At 54.6% G+C, this 18,790-nt stretch overlaps 1 protein-coding gene across 6 annotated transcripts in view; it reads right to left on the minus strand.

Annotated features, from left to right (window-relative positions):
* Nucleotides 1-1,708: 1,708 nt before the first annotated feature.
* The window catches only part of ABR (ABR activator of RhoGEF and GTPase), a 187,612-nt gene continuing 170,530 nt past the window's right edge, over nt 1,709-18,790 (minus strand). For 5 of the 6 annotated variants that reach the window (XM_041723784.1, XM_041723788.1, XM_041723786.1 and 2 more), the window contains 7 exons: nt 10,548-10,607; nt 10,210-10,319; nt 9,373-9,512; nt 8,213-8,347; nt 7,337-7,442; nt 5,038-5,185; nt 1,709-4,407 (listed from right to left, as the gene is read on the minus strand). In XM_041723784.1, the coding sequence (XP_041579718.1) occupies nt 4,318-4,407; nt 5,038-5,185; nt 7,337-7,442; nt 8,213-8,347; nt 9,373-9,512; nt 10,210-10,319; nt 10,548-10,607 (789 nt within the window). In that variant the 3' untranslated portion in view covers nt 1,709-4,317. The remainder of the gene's footprint in view (nt 4,408-5,037; nt 5,186-7,336; nt 7,443-8,212; nt 8,348-9,372; nt 9,513-10,209; nt 10,320-10,547; nt 10,608-18,790) is intronic. The other variant, XM_041723785.1, reaches the window with a different exon arrangement.

The raw sequence follows: 18,790 nt of genomic DNA on the forward strand, positions 1-18,790 counted from the left end.
GATGACTCAGATCAGCAGCTGCTGGGGAAGATCAGTGTTGAGGGGCTGTTCACCACTACCCTTGTTCTCAGGTATCAGGCTTTTGTGTGTGTGTGTGTGTGTGTGTTTAACATTGTTTTTTATTTGACCTAGTAGTAGCCTTTTTCTGACAATAGCAGCTCAGCTTGATTATGTGCCCTGGGGCAAAAAAAAAGGCTCTTATGGTTAGGATCTGCCACGAGTGTTTCTTTACTTTGGTCCTTTGGTAATACATGAAGGTAATGAGCTCAGGCTTTCCCATTTTGGGGCAGGAAGGTAGGCTTGGTGGGGCCGTGAAACTCCAGCCACTTTCAGCCAGCAGTAATGTCTTGTTTTCTACTGTACACAAACGCCTTCACCTTTTTTGGCTTTCTTCCCCCCGCTTTTCTGCTGTCTTCTAGCTTACCTCCTTTTTTTTTTTTTTTAATTTTTATTTATTTATGATAGTCACACACACAGAGAAAGAGAGGCAGAGACACAGGCAGAGGGAGAAGCAGGCCCCATGCACTGGGAGCCCGACGTGAGATTCGATCCTGGGTCTGCAGGATTGCGCCCTGGGCCAAAGGCAGGCACTAAACCGCAGCGACATCCAGGGATCCCCTAGCTTACCTCCTTCTAACCAGAATTCAGACTTGGCTGAAAGGTCCTGATGTCCTGTGGTGTGTGTGTGAGAGTGAGTGATAATGTCAAATTCAGCTTGGTAACACCTTTCTCTGGCCATACCCATTTCCTTTGCAGTGAATGTGAGTTAATGCATAGAGTTTATGTCCTTCTATGATGAATTCTAAGTAATATTGAGCCCAGTCTCACAGGTATGAGGCTTCACTGCTCCTAGGCTGGCTGGAGTATCCTCAAAGGTCTGGGAACAAAGGAGTGTTTCCTATACTGTCCCTAAATAAGTCACCTATAAGCACTTTGAGAGCAAGAGCAGACGCTCCTACCTGGCAGCTGTCAAAGTACTAGGATGCCTGGCATCTTCTACCAGGCAGTCTAACAAGGAGGGTCAAATACCCTGAATGAATATAAGAAAAGCTGCCTTTATGATTCCCTTGAAGCAGATGAGCCCTGGGGCTGTCAGTAGCCATCATTTCAATAAGCCAAGCATTGTCCACATTGACTATTCAATCAAGAAAGGAGATGAATAGTTTCCTGTTTTAGATGGCTAAGGAGTCAGTATGAGCTCACAAACCAAACACCAATTTTCAGAGACATCTGTTCCTGATCTCCAGAATAAACATTGTGTTCACTGGCTTAGGCTGGTGGGAACCTATATTAACCCTGCTGGCTCTCAGACTAGGCCAAAAGGCTGCCCCAAAGACATCTACTTCCAAGGAAAATGAGAAAAGTTTACATAAAGTAAGAAGCCTCTACTTGGGTTGACAGCTTTCTGCCATCCCTCACAGGCATACTGACGGCCAGGTCTTTGTTGGGGCCTTTGTCCTTCATGAAAGGAATCTGGCTGGTGACTGACCTGGAGGCCTCTGCACAAGGTCTTGGGTTTGCCTAACACCCCCCCGCCCCCCACCAACTGCCACAGCCCCCATAGGCTGAAGGGAAGCTCAAGGGAAGTTAACTGGGTGCATAGATTCCTGGAAACTCCTATCTGGAGGCAGCTGGAAGAGTTAAATATTTAGATTGGTGGTCTTCCCTGGACTACTGAGTATACAAATGTCCACACCACAGGGCTGAGTTGTGTGCAAATGTTGGGGCTTTGCATTTTTTTATTAACATTTTCCTCTCACGTGGTTTACATCAATTTATAATAATCTACATAAGTTGAAACAGAACATAGACAAAAAAAATATATCCTTACCAACTTCTTAAAGTCAAATATTAATGAAGATCCCCATCCTACCTGTATCAGCAAAAACTGGCAGCCAATAGCCATTGCCAGCAGGGACAGGCACACTGGGATTCCTGCAGGCTGGGTGCTGGGCTCCTGTTGGCACAGCCTGTCCTGCTGGGCGCAGTGGCCAGGGGTTCTGGGCTGCGCAGCCCGACTCAGGGGAACCCATGGGCTGTTTCCTTGGTGCAGCTTCTTCTGTGTCTGGTACCTGCCCCTCCCCACCCTGGGGGTGGGATTTATAAATATTCTGAGTCTTTTGCATTTCTCAGCGCCCCCAGCCTTCCTCCTATTCTCAGGATCGCCTAAGCAAGCCTGGGGGCTGTGGTAGCTACCTGATGCCGAGAAGCCAACATCTCATTTAGGGGAGGTGGGAGGCACCCACTTTTAGCTGTAGCTAGCTCTAGCTGGGCCTCCAGTTCACCATCATCAGTGGCTTTGGAAGCATAAGCCTTCCATGCCACACGCCAGAGTGCTGAGCAGAGATTCCAGGGATGGTCACAGGCTGGGCTCTTTAGACTCCATTGTGTTCCTTCACCTCCGGTCCCAGGGAGCAGGGCTCCTTGCTAAGCCACTAACAGCTACGTGGTCAGAATCATTTCCCTCCCCTTAGGCTTTTCTTTCCTCTCATGTGCACAGAATGTGTACCGTTCTGCCCAAGACTGGGCAACAGGTGTAAACTAGATGAGAAAGGGCCCTGCCTCTCACTAAGCCAATGCTATAGCTTTAGGGCCAGCAGACCCTTCTTTAAAACTCAGCCCTGAGTGCAAGCTAAGGGAGCGGTTTCTCTAATTCTGAGGGCCTAGACTCTACTCTGCCACACAGGAGAGCCAGAAAACAGTGCTCAAGCTCCTGCAGCCCGGGAGGGTTTGCTCTCTCAGGCCAACTGCCATGTGCTGGCAGCTACTGCTCAGATGGGAGGCAACTGCACTTTCAGGATACCTCTTATTCCTTCCTGGTACGGAGAAATGGGTCTCATGGTTGGGAATAGAACCTGCTGATCCTCTACTCTGGAGTAGAGTGTCGACAATGTCCCCAGCAAAGCCCAGTCCCAAGAGAGGCAGGTGCCTGGGACTCCTCATTCCTCCCCAACTTCTGCAGTTTCCTAGAGTTCAGCCAAAAGGCGCATCTAGAAGCTGTGGGTGGGGAGGCAGCACCATGATGGCTGGCTACTGCTGGACTGTGCCTGTCTTTCCCAGGCCCCAGAGCACATGTGGCCATAGGGGCTGCCCTGTGGCAGTGCTTGGCTGTGGAGGATGTGTAAATTCTAAGGCAAAGTTACCACGAGGTACGAGAGGTACCTGGAAGGGGCTGCCTCCTGGACGGAGCCTGCCTGCTTCCGGACACCTGCTTCAGCCCTATCCATTGCCCTCCTAGAGACCTGGCTCCAGTAGAAAAGCCACTATAATCCCTTGCTGCTGAGAGCCGCTTCCCCCCAACTTAGGGTGCCCAGTGCTACATGGCACTTTTCTGGATGTTCAGCCCATCCTGTTTCCTCAGTGACCCAACTCTCCCATGTTCCTGGATTCCTGACCCTCTGGCTCTCTTGATAGCAGGTCACTTGTGAGTCTTTACACTCAAAGGAAAATAGAACACCAGGGGAAAAGGAACTGAAAAGCAGAAGAAACAGTCAAAGATGCCTCACTGGGAGGCAGGAGTTGGAACAGATAAACCCCAGAAATGGAGATTGTCAGGTGGAAGTTCCAGAAATCTGCTCTCTAGCTCTGTGCTAAGCTGAGGATTAGTGTGAGGCTGCCTCCGTGTCTGACATGTGCATGGGCAGCAGGGCAAAGCAGGTGTGCTTCCACAGGCTGGGGGTGGGGGAAGGGCTGGGGGGCAGCCAGCGGCGGCCTTGGATGGGGCCACTGCCACCGCCGCCACCGCCACCTGGGGCCCCCTCAACTCTCAGAGTGATGGAGCAAAAACCAAGGCTGCACATGCATGTGGGCAGGCTGGGAGGAAGGGGAGGGTGGAGGCAAACCGAGGGGACGCGGCCCGGAGGCTGCCATCTGGGAGCAGGGCCAAGAGAGGAGAAGCTGGCAGCAGTTACAGAGCGCAAAATAAAAGCCCTTGGACTGGACTTGGGGGGCGGGGGGAGAAAGTGGTGGAGGAAACGAAAGAACAAAGCAGGCTGTCTGTATGCCCACACTGGGTCGGTCACTACCATTTCTGCATGACAAATAGACATAAAACAATTCCTGAACGGCACGGAGCATTAGACACAACTAGAGGTACGGAGGGCAGGGTTGGGGCGTGGCGGGGGAGGCGGGGGCAGCCGGCTTTGTACAGGTGGCACGGAAGATGCACATATTCCAGTTCTTGGAAATCTGCGTCCCTTGGAGTCTGGAGTGCTGGGTGGGGGGGGGGGGGGTTCCTAGTGTAGTCTTTCCAGTCTGTGTCGGGTCCCCGGGCTGGAGAGGCTGGCCGGGGCGTCCCCACAGCAGCTCCCACCTTGGCTACACGTCGGTGGAGAAGTACAGTGTGTTCCGCTTCAGTTCTGCGAAGGAAATGGGGGGGTGCTGCAGGTAGTAGAGGAGGACCTGGACCTGTGGGGGGACAGGGAAGACTCAGCCTGGGCTCCTTGTCCTCCTGGCCCTCCTCCATTACGTGGAGAAGTGGTCCCTGGGCTGGGGTCACCTCTGTGCCCCCCCTTCCCCACCCTTGGGCTGTCTCAGGCCGCTTGGCCCTCTCCGGAAGCCCAGGTGTGTGCCCACTTGTAGCAGCAGAGGGCGCTGCAGAGCAGAGGGCTGAGGAGCCCAGAGCCACTCCCCCTCCACAACCTCAGCCAGAAACTTCCAAGCCTGCTCCAGAGGTTGGCTTTGGCTGGGCGGCTCTGCCTCCAGACTGGACTCTGCCCTGGATCTCGTAGGGATTCAGGGGAAAACTTCCTCACTCTGGAAGCAATCCTAGAGCTTGCACACATGAGGACAAGGCCCCCAGATGTGCCCAAATCTAGTGGCGAGACTGAGGCATCCCCAGGATTGCAGTCAGCCCCTGGGACAGATGTTCTCCAGGCCCCTGGTGCAGAGCCCTGCCTCCCTGGTGACATCCTACAGACCCAATGCCCAGCTGCTCAGCAGGGAAGGGAGTGGCACTGAGCTGTTTTCCCTCCACCCCCGGGGGGAAGCCCGTCGCACAACTCTGCCAGCCACAGGCCCACGCAGTGCTGGAGGTACCTGTGCCATGACATCATGGGACCAGATGTCTGCAGCTGACGTGAGGTGTGCTTTGCTCTCCACTTCTGAGGGTCTCAGTAACGTGGGGCCAAACACAGTAGCCAGGTTGTGAAGGGACATTTTGTTGACGGGTTCCTTCTCAGCAACCCTGAAAGGTGGGGGAAGGGCCACAGAAGTCACTTCTTAGCAGCCACTGGGAGCTCCAGACCCTTTTCCTTAGAAGAACTGGAAGGACTCCCAGAAGGTGGGCACTGCCCACCCTCTCCTAAGGGTAGAGACCTCTTGGTAGGGAGGGACGAAGCCAATGGACTAAGTCTCCAGCTATGTCCCAGTACGTTCCTATATTAGATTCCTAGCTCCCAGGGCCACCCCTTGATGGTAAACTGCCAGAATGAGGACCAACTCCAACTCCTTCGCCTTGGGGATAATGACATTACCAACTCAAGAACTTTCCCTCCTGCTCCTGCTCACCACAGCCTGTGGGGACGTCCTCATCACCACCACCGTACAGATGAAGAAACCAGAGTACAGAGGCGTGACATGACTTGCCCAAGGTCACACTGCTAGCCAGTGGCAGAGTTGGGGTCTGACCCCGCACGGTCTGCCCTCAGAGCCCATGTTCTCCACCACCCTATGCTCTTCTCAGAGTCAGCCAAGCTGCCGTGAGGTGCTCGGGGAGAGGGTCCCCGTGTGTGTGTGTGTGTGGGGGGCAGTGGCAGGGGTCAGCAGCAGCTGCTAACTAGACCTCGGTTCCGCCTGCTGTGCTGTGGCAAGAATGACCCTAATCCCAGATGGAGCCCAGGGGCTATTCTGTGCCTTTCCAGAAGGGTCTTCCTCACGGGACTCCACAGTTGCTTCCCTTCGGATCTTTCCCCGCTTCTTACCTAATGGGCCACATGCTCAATAGCTATTTTCTCTGAGTGACAGCAGGGGCTGCCATCTGTGGCTGGGGTCCAGGCAGACCCAGTACCACCCAACACATCAAAGAGGCCCTGGGCCTCCCTCGGCCTAAGGAAATGTTCCTGCAGCTGAGACCACTGGCCCTGAGCAGTACCCGCCCCCACTCCCAGCTATACCATCATCCCCAGCCTCTAGGCAAGAGCCACGGATGCGCATGATGACTGCTTTGGAAATGGGCAAACATTGCCCAGCCAGGAGGCAGCTGTGCAGCCAGCCCAGCCCCCGCTACACACACACACACACACACACACACACACACACACACACACACACACACTAGCCAGGGGCCCAGATGTGGGAACAGACTGCCTGGTTCCCAGGGTGGAAAACCTAATGGATTTTCCCTTCCCACTCCTTTTCTGTGTGTCCTCTCCCCACAGTGCTCACCAACCTATGGGAATTGGTTGGGGCTTCGGTTCTGGCCAAACCAGAGGGAAAATGTCTCATAATGGGAAAAATAAGACAGCAGCCCCAGGCATTTCCAGGGCTCTGCTGGCCCTCCAGAGCTGGCCTGGCTGAGTCGCAGCCTAGAGCCCAGGCCCAGGGAGGAGCTGGCCCACAGCGTGGCCCCGGCTCAGGGTGCTTCCTGGTCCTGGGTGGCAAGTGGATTGAAGGGACACCAGGATGCTTTTCCTTCCCACTAACACCCGGTCCAGCACTGGGCTCCAAATCGAGTGGTGAGGACGCCATGAGGGCTGGTTCCCATTCTGAACTTTGCTGCAGGCATCGACTTGAACAGCTCTTCGCTGGACTCAAGGATAGAAGGGGCGGGTAGAAGGTGGGAGGGGGCTTAGGATTTGGGACCCGTGCCTTCCAAGGACAGAGTGTTGCTAACCCCAAGCAAATCTGTGCTGGGCTGGGGCTCAGTTTCCCTATCTGTTAGATGAGGTGTAGGTCAAGACCAGCAGGTTGCAAACTTCTGACTGTGAGCCACAACAAACACACTTGATGTCATAACCCAGGACACATGACCATGTGCAACTGAACAGAACAACATGCACGCTACTGCTTGCAGTGTACCCTATGCTGTCTGGTTCCTTCCATTTAAAAATGTGAAGCTGACTGAATGACCACTGACTACAGGATCCACCCACAGTCGTTGGTTCTGGCCCTGCCTTTCTAAGCAATGTATGGCCAATATTTGAGGTTGCTATTAAGACTCAAATATTTCTCAAAACAGAAGAATTTGAAGGCAAGAGTTTGAAAAGCAAACTCTTACCCTTTGATGGATGACCCAACAGAGGCCAGCACCCATGAGGCAGGGCTGAGGAGGTGGGTTCCCCAGCCAATGAATGTGTCTTCCCCAGACAGTGGCCTGCCCTGGGCCCCCGCTCATTACCTTTTCAAGTGTTCCAGCAGGAAGAGGAAGGTGATGAGGTTGGGGTCAGGCAGGGTGCGGAGCAGGTGCATCATGCAGTTTTCCTTGGCAGCAGGGTCTGACAGGGCTGTGGGGAGAGCGGAGCTAGGGTGGGGCTCGGCTCCCGGGTGGGGAGGGCTATGAACAGCTGATTCCTGTGGAAGCCCCCACCTGTGACCTGTAACTCAGTCAGGAGGCCGGCTGGGGGGAGCAAGAAACTTTGGACCCCTCCTGCATGGGCCTTCATGGCTCTTGCCCTTTCCCGTTCCTGGTCTAGGAGGCTAAGTTTTAGGCAATGAGGACACTGCTTTGAACATTTCCTCTCTTCCAGCTGCCTGTGATGCTGGAGCAGGCATTTAGCAGCCTTCCGTGGGGTTCCTCACTTCTTGTGGTGGCTGAAGCCCTGATCTGCCCCTGGAGGAGGCAGGGAGGAGGAGGCAGGGGAGAGGCAGGAGGGAATGTGCCCAGGCCTGGATTCAGCCCAGGTGGGTGGTGGCTGGAGCCCCGCTGGCAAGGCCCTTGGCTTCTGCCCCACCCATGGCATCAGTGAGAGTGAGCAAGTGCTCCTCTGGAAGGCTGGGTTCCAGCCATCTCCAGTGCATTCCAGCCAGGCTTGTCTTTGGCTCTAGGATGCTGGCCCTGACCACCCATCTCAGGGCACATTTCCCTAGACACCGGGCTTTCCAAGCAAGGAGGTCAGTATTCAAGGAGGAAGCACAAAGGGCGGCCCACAGGGATAAGAGGGGAGAGAGGCAGCTGAGAGAGGGTCCAGCCTCTGGATCAGGCCCCAGCAGGTCACGCCTCACCCTCTCAGAGCCACGGACGTCAGCCCAGCCCTCTGGTCCCACAGAGCCTCACCGATGCCCTCCATGAAGGCTGGGTAAAGCCGGTCTGTGAGGAGGGGCTCGGGCAGCTCCCGGAAGTAGAGCTTTAGGGTGCCGGCGATGGCATTAATGTCCATGTCACTCAGCATCAGCAGGATGTCCTTGTTATCTGCAGAGGGGGTGCAATCGGGAGGGCACCAGCCTGAGCCCGTCTTCCACGCAGTCCTCAGCCAGGTGGGCGGGCCCTGCTCCATCCCACACGACACAGCCAGGGAAGCCCCCACCCACTCCATGTGAGCTCTGGTCTCCCCAGGAAAGGCAGGATGTAGGCAGTGCCCACAGGTGGTCTGTGACTCAGTCCTGTGGGGGGCAGGGGAGCAGAGCTCTTCATCCAGAGTTCTAGAGTCACACTCACACCACATGTCAGACACCCTCTTTAGAATCTCCCCACTGCTGAGCCTCCCTCTGGAAGGCCCCGCACAATTTTTACACGTAAAATCATGTTCCGACAAAGCCTCAGCTTCTAGGCTGCACCGAGGAGCCGTATGCCAGCACATCCCCAGTCCCTCACCCCCAGGCTTCCCGAACACAGGCCTCCCCTTGGCTCCCATGGAGTCAGCACTGCCTGGGCAGTTCAGGTTGCCGGACTACTGAAGCTTGAACCAGCAAGATGGGGGAGAGAAGAACCAGAAAGGTCAGGCCCCACCACAGAGGAGTTTACAGGGCTAGAGGCAGCAATATCCCTCCCCCAGGGCACTCGGGCTCTGGAGAGAGCAGAAGGGAGCCCAAGCCAGCCAGCCCAGGCTCGAAGCCCTTTAATTTCCTTACAGCCCACTATGCACTGGGGAGCTAGCAAGAAAGCCAAGGAACACAGGAGTAAGGAAGAGCTGAGGGGAAAGGAGGCTCGAAACCTATAAGCTGGGTGACTTGGCCTCTCTGAGTCTCAGTTCCTCATCTGGAGCAATCGATAAGGGACTGGAGGGGAGGCGGATGTCACAAGAAAATACAGGCAGAGTCCTTGCATCAGAGACTCAGAGACGGCTCATCACGTGGCACACTGAACTGTAGTTCACAGGACAAGGCTCCTTGGCCATCGGCTACTTGGGGCCTCTCTGTGGACAAGGCCTCTGGTTCTCCTGCGCTCCCGGAGTGCCCTCTCCCCACCAGTGCCCAGGCAGGGCCTCCCACACTCACTGGCATCAAAGACAGCCTTCAGTGCCTGGATGTCCGTGGCCACCCCTGATATCCGGTAGATGCCGACCTCCTCGATACCCCTCTTCTCCACCTCCTCCACACACTGCCGAACGATGTAGGGCACCTTGGAGCGCTCCCGCCTGTTGGGAGGGGCTGTGAGGGGTGGTGGAGGGCGTCCCCTCCCCCCCATGGAGACCTCACAGCTCCATCCCTGCATCCCTGGATGGCTCCTGCTTCCTCCAGGGTTGGGGCCTTGGAAGGGGCTAAGAGCCCCCCCTGCTGCCCAACCAGCCCTGGGCAGGCCTGCTGTACCACAGCAAGGGACTAAGGCAGGAGGAAGGTTTGGGAGACCAGCCCAAAGACTCCTGAGGCAAGAATGTTCCCTAGAACAGATCCCAACTTCAGGTGCTTATGTGGGACCTACACGTGGTCCACTGAGGCTGATGCTTGAGGTCCCGGAGACTGGGGACATGGAGGGGGTGGTAGGGAGCAGAGGGATGCAGACCCTTTCCTGAGGGGCAGCCACTCCTGGCTTCCAGCCTGCTGCTGTCAAGCCTCAACGTACACTACAGTTGTCAGAGCTTCTCGTTTATTACCAGAAGCTGACAGTCTGGGATTTTCACAGGCAATCTCCCAGGGTTTGTTTCTTTCTACAGCATCATGTAAGATGGAGACCTACCCCAGCAGGCCACTTTTGGCTTCCAAACTGGCCATCCGTCACTACTGAGCTGGAGGGCAACCAATTAGGGGCCAGACAGGCGGAGGGGCTGGGCGGCAGGGGCTGCCAGGGCCCCCGGGCACCAATGCCAGCACTCAGACACTGCGGGCGGCACCTACTTAGTCACCACGCTGATCTTCACGCCAAAGACGCCAGTCTGCTTTTTGGATGGAGTCCTCTTCAGGCTCATATCTCGGCTGGTGAATTTCATGGAGAATTCAACTTTGATCTGTTGGGGGGAAGGCAGGCACAAGGCCCCCCAGGTATGAGTGCCTGCGGAGCACCTCCAAAGCCCAGGTCCCCTCCCCAGGGCTGTGGACGAGGGCTATCTCCACCACCCAGGGTGGAAGTGGGAAGGGTGCAGGCACAGGAGAGGGGACGGGGTGCAACAGCACCCCGAGGACAGCAGCCAGAGGCCCACCCACTGCGCAGACATTTCCTGCCTCTCCGGACTCACTCCGTTCATCTCAATCACATCTGTGTGCCAGTTCTTGGTTTCTACAGTTTGTGGATCCAACTGCAGAGAAAGGAAGAAGGAGAACGTGAGTGTGAGGGATGGAGATGGCGGCTTGGGGGCAAGCTCTCTGCTGGCTGGTGGCGGCTCACAGTGGGCTAACTGGTCAGGAAGGCAGAATTGGGGGCTATGGTTCTCTCAAAATCAGCCCTTCGGGGTGGCTCCAGCACCCAGCCCCTCCTGTCCTGGCTAGTAAAGGACTCCCCTCCTCCGTGAACGGGCTGGGGCACACGAGTAGGCACGCTGGCCCATCATACCTCATTTCTTCCTAACCGCCACCCACTGAGATGGGTTCTATCACCCACTTTGCAGATGCAGACACAGGCTCACAAACAGGAGGTGCTGCAGCCAGTGCATACGGAGGTTGCTGAATGGGGGTGGGCAGAGGTCAGGGGCCCCAACTCAGGAGCCAGGGCTGCCTGGATCTGAGGCCTTGGGACCCTGGCTCAGCCTCTTCTGCTTCATCTGTTCCCCGTGGCCAGCAGCAGAAGCTGCCTTGTGGACTGTTGCGAAGGCTCCCTGAGACAAGTGGGGGTGAGCAGCTGACCTCCAAGGAGAAAAACACTCTGTAGGGGAGGCCCCCGGATTGGGCAGGAGCTCCAAGAAGTGGGGATGGCAGGGGAGGATCCGAGGCATCCCTCACGGGGGACAGGACTCCATTCCTCTGACTCAGTGGCCTTCAAAGTGTTTTTCCTTGCGCACCCACATAACGATTTGGAAAAATTATGCACTCCCCAGCACATTTGCAACTCACCATCTGAATATTTCCAAAGCAAGTTTAAATAGTTGCAAAGAGTAGGACTTCCAGGATAATGTAAATATTTACATCTTAAAATAAAACTGTTACATCACTGTCTTCAGTGTATTCAGTGGGATCCAATTACCACAGCGATCTGATACCCACCATCATCCATGAGGAAAATACAAGCTCTCCTTTCCCCTTGCAGATATCCTGCATTGTTTCTTTGCCCTCCCAAAGAGTTTTGTCCTAGTTTGTACTTTTCTGTCTTACGGTCTTTTATTCATCACCCTATCATATTTTGCTTCACCAAAAATATCTGTACAAGTGGCAATGAAATGCTTCCTAAGACCTCAAGGCTCCAAATAATCAAGACACATTCTAGATTAGTTATTACAGTGACCGGCAGAGCACAACAAAAACACGAATCAGCACGTTACAAATAAGTTCTAATGAATATTCAGCAGCCAAGTACCATCTTGGTGGGCTTGCGTCTCTTCATGAGGTGGGTAGAACACTTTTTTTGTTTTAGTTTGTGTGTGTATTTTGCTAGGGTGGAACTGGGTGCAGCCTCAATATGCGTGTGTGTATGTATGTGTGTGTTCTAAGTTGACTTGTTATTTTTTTAGCAATCTCCACACCCGATGTGGGGCTCAAACTCACGAACCTGAGATCCAGAGTCCCAGGCTCCGAGACTGAGCGAGCTGGGTGCCCTGGGTTTTGTTTTTAAACACATAAAGGGTGAAACATCTTGTTCATATAAGTAACTAGATGGGGCTGAAAATAGTTTTGTTAACGCAGTGTTAACTTTTTCCTCCTCAGCTGCCTTAAATTACCTATATACCTCATTAGCAAACTTTATTTTAAATGACCTCTCAGCGGACAATTTCCAATAGTTTTGTGGAGAGCAAAGAACTAGAAAACACCGGACTTGTGAAAGCATTCATTATGCAGCCATCAGCATCTTCTATTTCTCCACATGTACCCCTATGTTTCTAGAGGCCCCACTGTTGGCCACCCAGAAGGCCTTGGCACCCTGGGCTGGGCCCCACAGCGAGCCCTGGGCTCCCGGCAGAGGAGGGCAGCTGGAGACCAAAAGCCCTTCTCAGGCAGATTGCTTTCTGGCAGTTGCACCTGTGGGAGCTGAGAGCCTACAGATGGGTTCTCTGAAAACTTTCCCTGCCCACATACCGCCTGCAAAGTCTGTGCACCCCCAAGAGCATATGCACCACAGTGTGGCCACCACTGTTCTAGTTTTCCACAGAGTTAAACAATTGGGTGGGCCCAGGGTGGGCTGGGTTCTGGAGCTTCCTACAGCTTGAGGGGATTCCGCACCTTCCTTTTTTTAAATTTTAGATTTTATTTATTTACTTGAGAGAGAGAGACAGAGATAAAGAGAGCACAAGCAGTGGGGAGAAGCAGAGGGAGAGGGAGCTGCTGAGCAGAGAACCTAATGTGGGCTTGATCCCAGAACCCTGGGGTCATGACTGAGCCAAAGGCAGATTCTTAGCCAACTGAGCCACCCAGGCGCCCACCCCTCTTCCACACCTTCTATTGTCCACACACCAGCTGGGCACATGTGGCAGTGGCTCTGGGGTCTGCATGTGGGCCAGCTTTGGTCTAGGCCCTGCCTCCAGCAATAGGTTCCTTGCATGGAGGAGGGGTGGAATTGAGCAGAGAACAGGGGGAGAGCAGTGTGGACAGGACTCAGCAGCCCCCACGCTCCCTGACGCCGTCCGAGCACCTCCTCAAACACACAGAGGAAGGCATGTAGGATACATCAGCCTGGCTGTGGCCCAGGCTCACTACTCCAGAAGCCCTGGGGCCAAGCGTCCTACTGGTCCCAGAAACTTCCCTTTCCTAGACTTTTTTTGTCCCAAACCCTCACCAGGTCTGTGGCACAGGCTGCCCCTCAGATGCCCTTGCACCTAATGCCCCTCCCATGCTCTAACCTCCCATGACCTGGCACCTCCTGGCAGCTGCCATGGACTAAGTCATTGGTCCCTCCCTGTTCTGGAGTGGCATCTGGGCACAAGTGGGGAAAGGCAGGGATTGAGAATCAGGCCTGTCTAGGTCCAAATGTATGCTCTTCCACTCAACTGTGTGAATTTGGGCAAGTCACTTAACTCCCCCAAACCTCAACTTCCTCACAGGGGCATCCATACCACCTCAAAGGATTGTTCTGGAAAATAATCATAGAACTAATGTATTCTGAGCATTTCCTAGGAGTCTGGCACAATGACAAACCCTTCACATATATCTCAATTAATCATCCTAACAAAGCTGTGAGGTTTAAGCCTTTTTATGCTCCCGTTTTACAGATGAGAACACTGAGGCTTAAGGGGAATAAGGAATTTGCCCAATGTCACATAGGAAGTGAGAGTTGGGGTACAAGATCAAGTGTCCCTGACTCACCTGCCCTGCAAGGTAAGGTGTAAAGCACCTTGCCTGGTGCTGTGTCTCTCAGCAACAAGGTATCTGCTCTTTCTGTTATTTATTTAGAAAGGAGACATCAGGCCTCCTGGTGCCTGATCTGGGGCTGCCTCCAGTACAACTCTGCCATTTTTCCCCTCCCTATTGCTTCTGTTCTAGCTGCCGAGCAGCAACCTTACATTTTCCTGGGGGGATGGGAGATGCAGAAAAAGCAACTTCTGATGCAAAGGCCCAGTTCTTGCCCTGCTTCTTCTGGGAAGCTTTCCTTGGAGAACTCAGGCCTTCGGTTCTCCTCTGCCTTCCTCGTACACCGAGACACTGTCCCTTTGCAGCCTGCTGGCATCCTCTGCTGTTGCTTCTCACACTTCACGGGTCCAAGGCCAGGGGCTGAGTAAGGCGGCAGTCCTGTGTTTTACTGTGAGTCCCCACCACTGCCATATCCTGGGTGCCCTTTGCAGGTGTGGCCCTGGGGCCTGCCTGCCCAGTCCTTGGTGCCCCGACAATGAAGTTCTGTCTCCCTCCCGGCAGGCCAGCAGCCTCCAGAAACCAAATCTATTTTTAGTATGTCATTTAAATACAGAAAAGGGAGGGTGAGGAGTAGAGAGGGACATGGCACATTTTCCAGAGAAATGATGCTGCCTGAGCTGCTGTGGCTATTTATAACCCCTGGGAAATGTGGACTTGCTATTTCCTGATTAGATTAGCGCTGGGGGTGGAAGAGCCAGCCCCCAGGATGTCAGTGGACGCGAATACCTGACTGCTTATCGTCCGGTCCCAACAGACAGGTGCCACCACCAGCCCTACGGAGTGGGTACCTCGGCGAGGCCAGATCACCCAAGGCGGGGAGACAGATGGGGCTGCGAAGGCCAGGCTGGGGGAGACCTCCAGAGGGCCCTTCCTTCACCCCACAGGTAATATACAGTTGGGGCTCCCTCAAAGTAGGGAGCAGGCAGGAGACAGAAATGAGCCATAGGACGTCCTGGAGAAAAAAAAAAAAGAAAAAAAAAAAAAAGGACGTCCTGGAGAAAGTTATGAACAAGTGTGCCATCCACTGCCGCCAGGAGCAGCTCAGTTATGTTCTGTTTGCCTTTGCATTTAGACTCAGTCAGGTCATGGCTGCATGTGCAGCCCTCTGCCCAGGAGACACGGCTGACCTTTGGAACCATATCCACAAGAGACTCACACCAGGTCATCTGCAGCGAAATCTTGAGCCCGCATAAGGAGATGGAGACACTTTCTCAAAGAGAATCTGGCAGGTGGTTGGGGAGCTGCTTGACCAGCCTCGAGTCTAGGACAGGAAACCCCAGTGGCCTTGCAGGGGCTTGGAAAGGATCCGAGGACAGGAGGGCAGGGGAGGCATCCTCTGGATGGTGGGTGCACCTGGTTCCTCCAGGAACATCCTTAGGGGGCCTTAGGCCTAAGCCCTTCCTTCTTGCTGTTTTCTCACCAGCCTGGGGCAGGTGACCCCAGTGCACCTCCTTCCCTCTGGTTGTTCATGGCCACCTCCCAGGGCCTGGGGTCTCAGAGGCACCAGCGAGTTTGGGGTCCCCATTCTTGCTCTCCTGGGTAGATGACACAGTCCGTGTTCAAACATGGGCCACAGCCTTCCCACTGTACTGCACTCCTGCAGCCATGCAGCTTGCCCCAAAGTCTTATGCTGACTTCTGTTGCTGCCATCCCCGACACCCTCACATGTGTCTTGTCCGTGGGCAGTGGGGCTTACCAGATGGAACCAGCAGTGGGGAGGCACAGCCATCAGTGTGTTACTTTGGGATGTAACACAGGGGCTCCCAGGCCTCCACTTCCCCTTCTCCACAAGAGCCCCTTGGCACCGAGCCCCTTTCCTCAGATCCTCACTCTGTCACTTCTACAGCACAGGCCTGAGATCCTGAGGAGCCTACTTGATCCCTGACCTCCTGCCTCCATGGGCCTGGCTTCCTGCTTTCTTTCACTCCAGCACTGCTCTACCCTGGGCTTTCTGAGTCTGGGGCCTGGCGTCCTCGGCCTGACCTGGGGAGGTGGTATGGACCTCTCTTGAAGCCAGTTGTTTCTAGGGCTAATAAAAATAAATGCTTTAACAAAAAGGGCAATAAATCTAGTATACTGGAGTTGTCACTGTCAGAGGTGAACGGGATACCGAATGGAAGGTAGAGATAGCTGGCTGTGCTTCTGGAGATGCCTGCCAGAGGCTGAGTGCTGCGCTGTGGAGACCAGGCTCTGAGCCAGGTGTCCCATCTGACGGGGGTACACTTCCTGTGGCTCCCAGGCCAGTGGCCACGGTGGCGGTACCGGGTTGGCTTTTTCCTGCCCTCCCTCAAGTGTGTCCACATGCTCTGGGTTGGGTCCCCTTGGAATGCCAAAGCCAGTCTGTCATTGGGACAGACCACAGGCGTGAGAGGCATGGTAGGGCTGGCAACGGGGGGAATAGGGAGCTGCCAAGGCCTGCCTCTCCTCCCTCTTGGGAAGGGTACTGGAGGATTCCGTTAACGTGGCTGCTCTGAGAGAAACAGAGAGGCAGGGTGGAGGGGGAGGGGGAATGCCAGGACCTAAATCCTGCCTTTCAGCTCAGCAGCTGGTCCGGAGAAGACCACACTCAGGATCCGTTAAATCACCCCATTTTCCAAGAGGCTGGCTCCCCCATGATTAGGCCAGGCAAGCTCTTCCCTGCCAGCCCTCACCCTGCAGGGTCAGGCCCCCTCTCCCAGGGCAGCCCAATGACAGGCCTGTGCTGACTATATGCAAGTCCAGGAGCATGCCTCCCCTCTCCCACCCTCCCTGGACTTTGAAGTTCTTACAGGCCCACATATGGAAAGGGTTTAGCAGCTTTGAATGAGGCTTTTATTGAAGCCAGGTTAGCCTCATAGCACCCACTGTGACCTGCCTGCCCCAGCACTTGGCAATCCAGAGCCTCAGTCTGCCCTGAGCCTGCCACACTTTTAGTCCTTGGGCCAGGCATGGCTGCAGATGGCACTCAAACCTGGGCTGCTTCGGGAGGCCCCCAAAGCTGGGTGCATCTCTCCCAGAGCCCTGAGGCCCTGTCTTCCTCAGTGCTGTCTGCACCCCATCACCTTCCCTGCTTCACATAACCTGGACACTTCGCCCCAGAACCAGGTCTCAGACAAACAGGAAGCTGACTCGCCTTAGCTCAGGGCCATGTCGGGGGCACCAGGGTAATGACGGGAGGGTCACCCTGGCCAGGGCCAGAGCAACACAGAGGCAGCCCAGAGGGGCTCATCTCCAAAGTTGGGAGTGGGAGGCTGAGGTCCCAAGCGGGAAGCTTCATGCTCACTGCCATGGGAGAGCTAAGGGCCTGTGGGAGCACCGTGGGCTCCGTGGCCTCCCTCTGGACTTGGAGTACTTCGGTGAGCATTATGAAAGTCCTGCTCTGGAAAAAAAAAAAAAAAAAAGAAGAAAGAAAAGAAAGTCCTGCTCTGAAGCTGACCTCATCCTCCCTGCCCAGGCCAGGAACGTGATCTGGGCATAGAGCTGTCCCTGGGAATGAGCAGCCCTGGCGATTCCATGTCCTGGGACTGCTCTGAGGACCTCTCAGCCCCGGCCCTGGCCCCACATGCTGAGAGTCCCACGTTCACTAGACAGCACTAAAAGTAACCGCTCCTTTCTCTGAACAGCGTGCTAAGCTGGGTAATCCAGGCAGGAAGGCACCCATCCAGGGCATCCAGCCCTGACCCTGATGGGCTCCATGAGCACCCAGACAACCAGGCAGCTAAGAAGAGCCAAAGACCCCCATGGGGCTCTGGCTCTCCACCCAGGCAGGGCGGCCCACCAGCTGAGAGCCGGGTTTGGGTGGCAGCTTCTGCATGGAGCCACTCCAGTCCCTCTGGGTCACTCTCTGAGCCTCAGTTTCTGCATGCAAAGCAGAGTAGATAATAATAACTCCGCATAGGTTATCACCTCTCACGGCACAGGCTGAGAATGACGTCTGGGACTCAGCCAGTGCTCAAAACTTGACAGCATCACTAAAACCAGGCTTAAGCTCCCCAGCAGCTTCCCGCTGCACTTCGATTAAAAGCTGAACTCTTTGCTGTGGCCTACAAGGTCCTACCCCATCTGGCCACTGCCTGCTCCAACCAGAGTGACCTCCTACCCTCGCCTGTGGCCTCTGTCTGCTTCTGAAGACCCCATGGCCACCCCACCAGCCACAGAGTTTTTACCTTGACAGTTCCTCTGCCTGGAATGCCTGTCCTGGATCTTTCCAAAATTGTTCTTTTCTTTTATTTTTTTTTAAATTTATTTATTGGTGGGGAGGGGCAGAGGGAATGAGAGAGAGAGACTTAAGTGGACTCTGTGATGAGCGTGGAGCCTGACAGAGGGCTTGACCTCACGACCCTGAGATCACAACCTGAGCTGAAAATAAGAGTTGCACACTTGACCAACTGGGCTACCCAGGTGCCCCCAGAATCCTCTTGTCACTTAAATCTTGGTTCAAAATTACCTCTTCCAGCAAGGCTACTCCTTCCCCATTACTCCCTAGTCCATTACCCAATTTTATTTTCTTCCCAGCACTTGTCCAGCTTGACGTGATCTTATTTATTGCCTGACCCTTCTGTAGACAAAATGTTCCATGAGATTAAGGGCTCTTTGCCTCCCACCTGTGGTGTGCCCAGTACATGTAAGGTACCCATCGATACTCAGGGACTGAATGAATGAAATGGGATGTGGGATATGGAGAAAGCAATGCCTTTCCACCAAAGCTCTTTTAGGACAGGGGTCAAGAAGCCCCACATTCCTGCTCACTTCTCTTCTGCTGTGTTCAGTGAATGGCTGGCCTTGGCCCAGGGGCAGCCCTGTGACCTCTCCCACCCAGACTTTCCCAGTGTGTTGAGAGTTTAAGGCTTAGGAACAGGAATCTTGAGACATGGCCAACATCATCATATGAGCTGGATCTAGGAGATCATCCTGCTCAGCTCCTTCATGATACTGAAGCCAGAGAACTAGAAAGGTGAAGAGATTTGCTCATGGTCACACAGCCAGTAAAGACAGCAGACTCAGGGTT

The sequence above is a fragment of the Vulpes lagopus genome, chromosome 12, assembly GCF_018345385.1.
Source record: "Vulpes lagopus strain Blue_001 chromosome 12, ASM1834538v1, whole genome shotgun sequence".
Lineage (NCBI taxonomy): Eukaryota > Metazoa > Chordata > Mammalia > Carnivora > Canidae > Vulpes > Vulpes lagopus.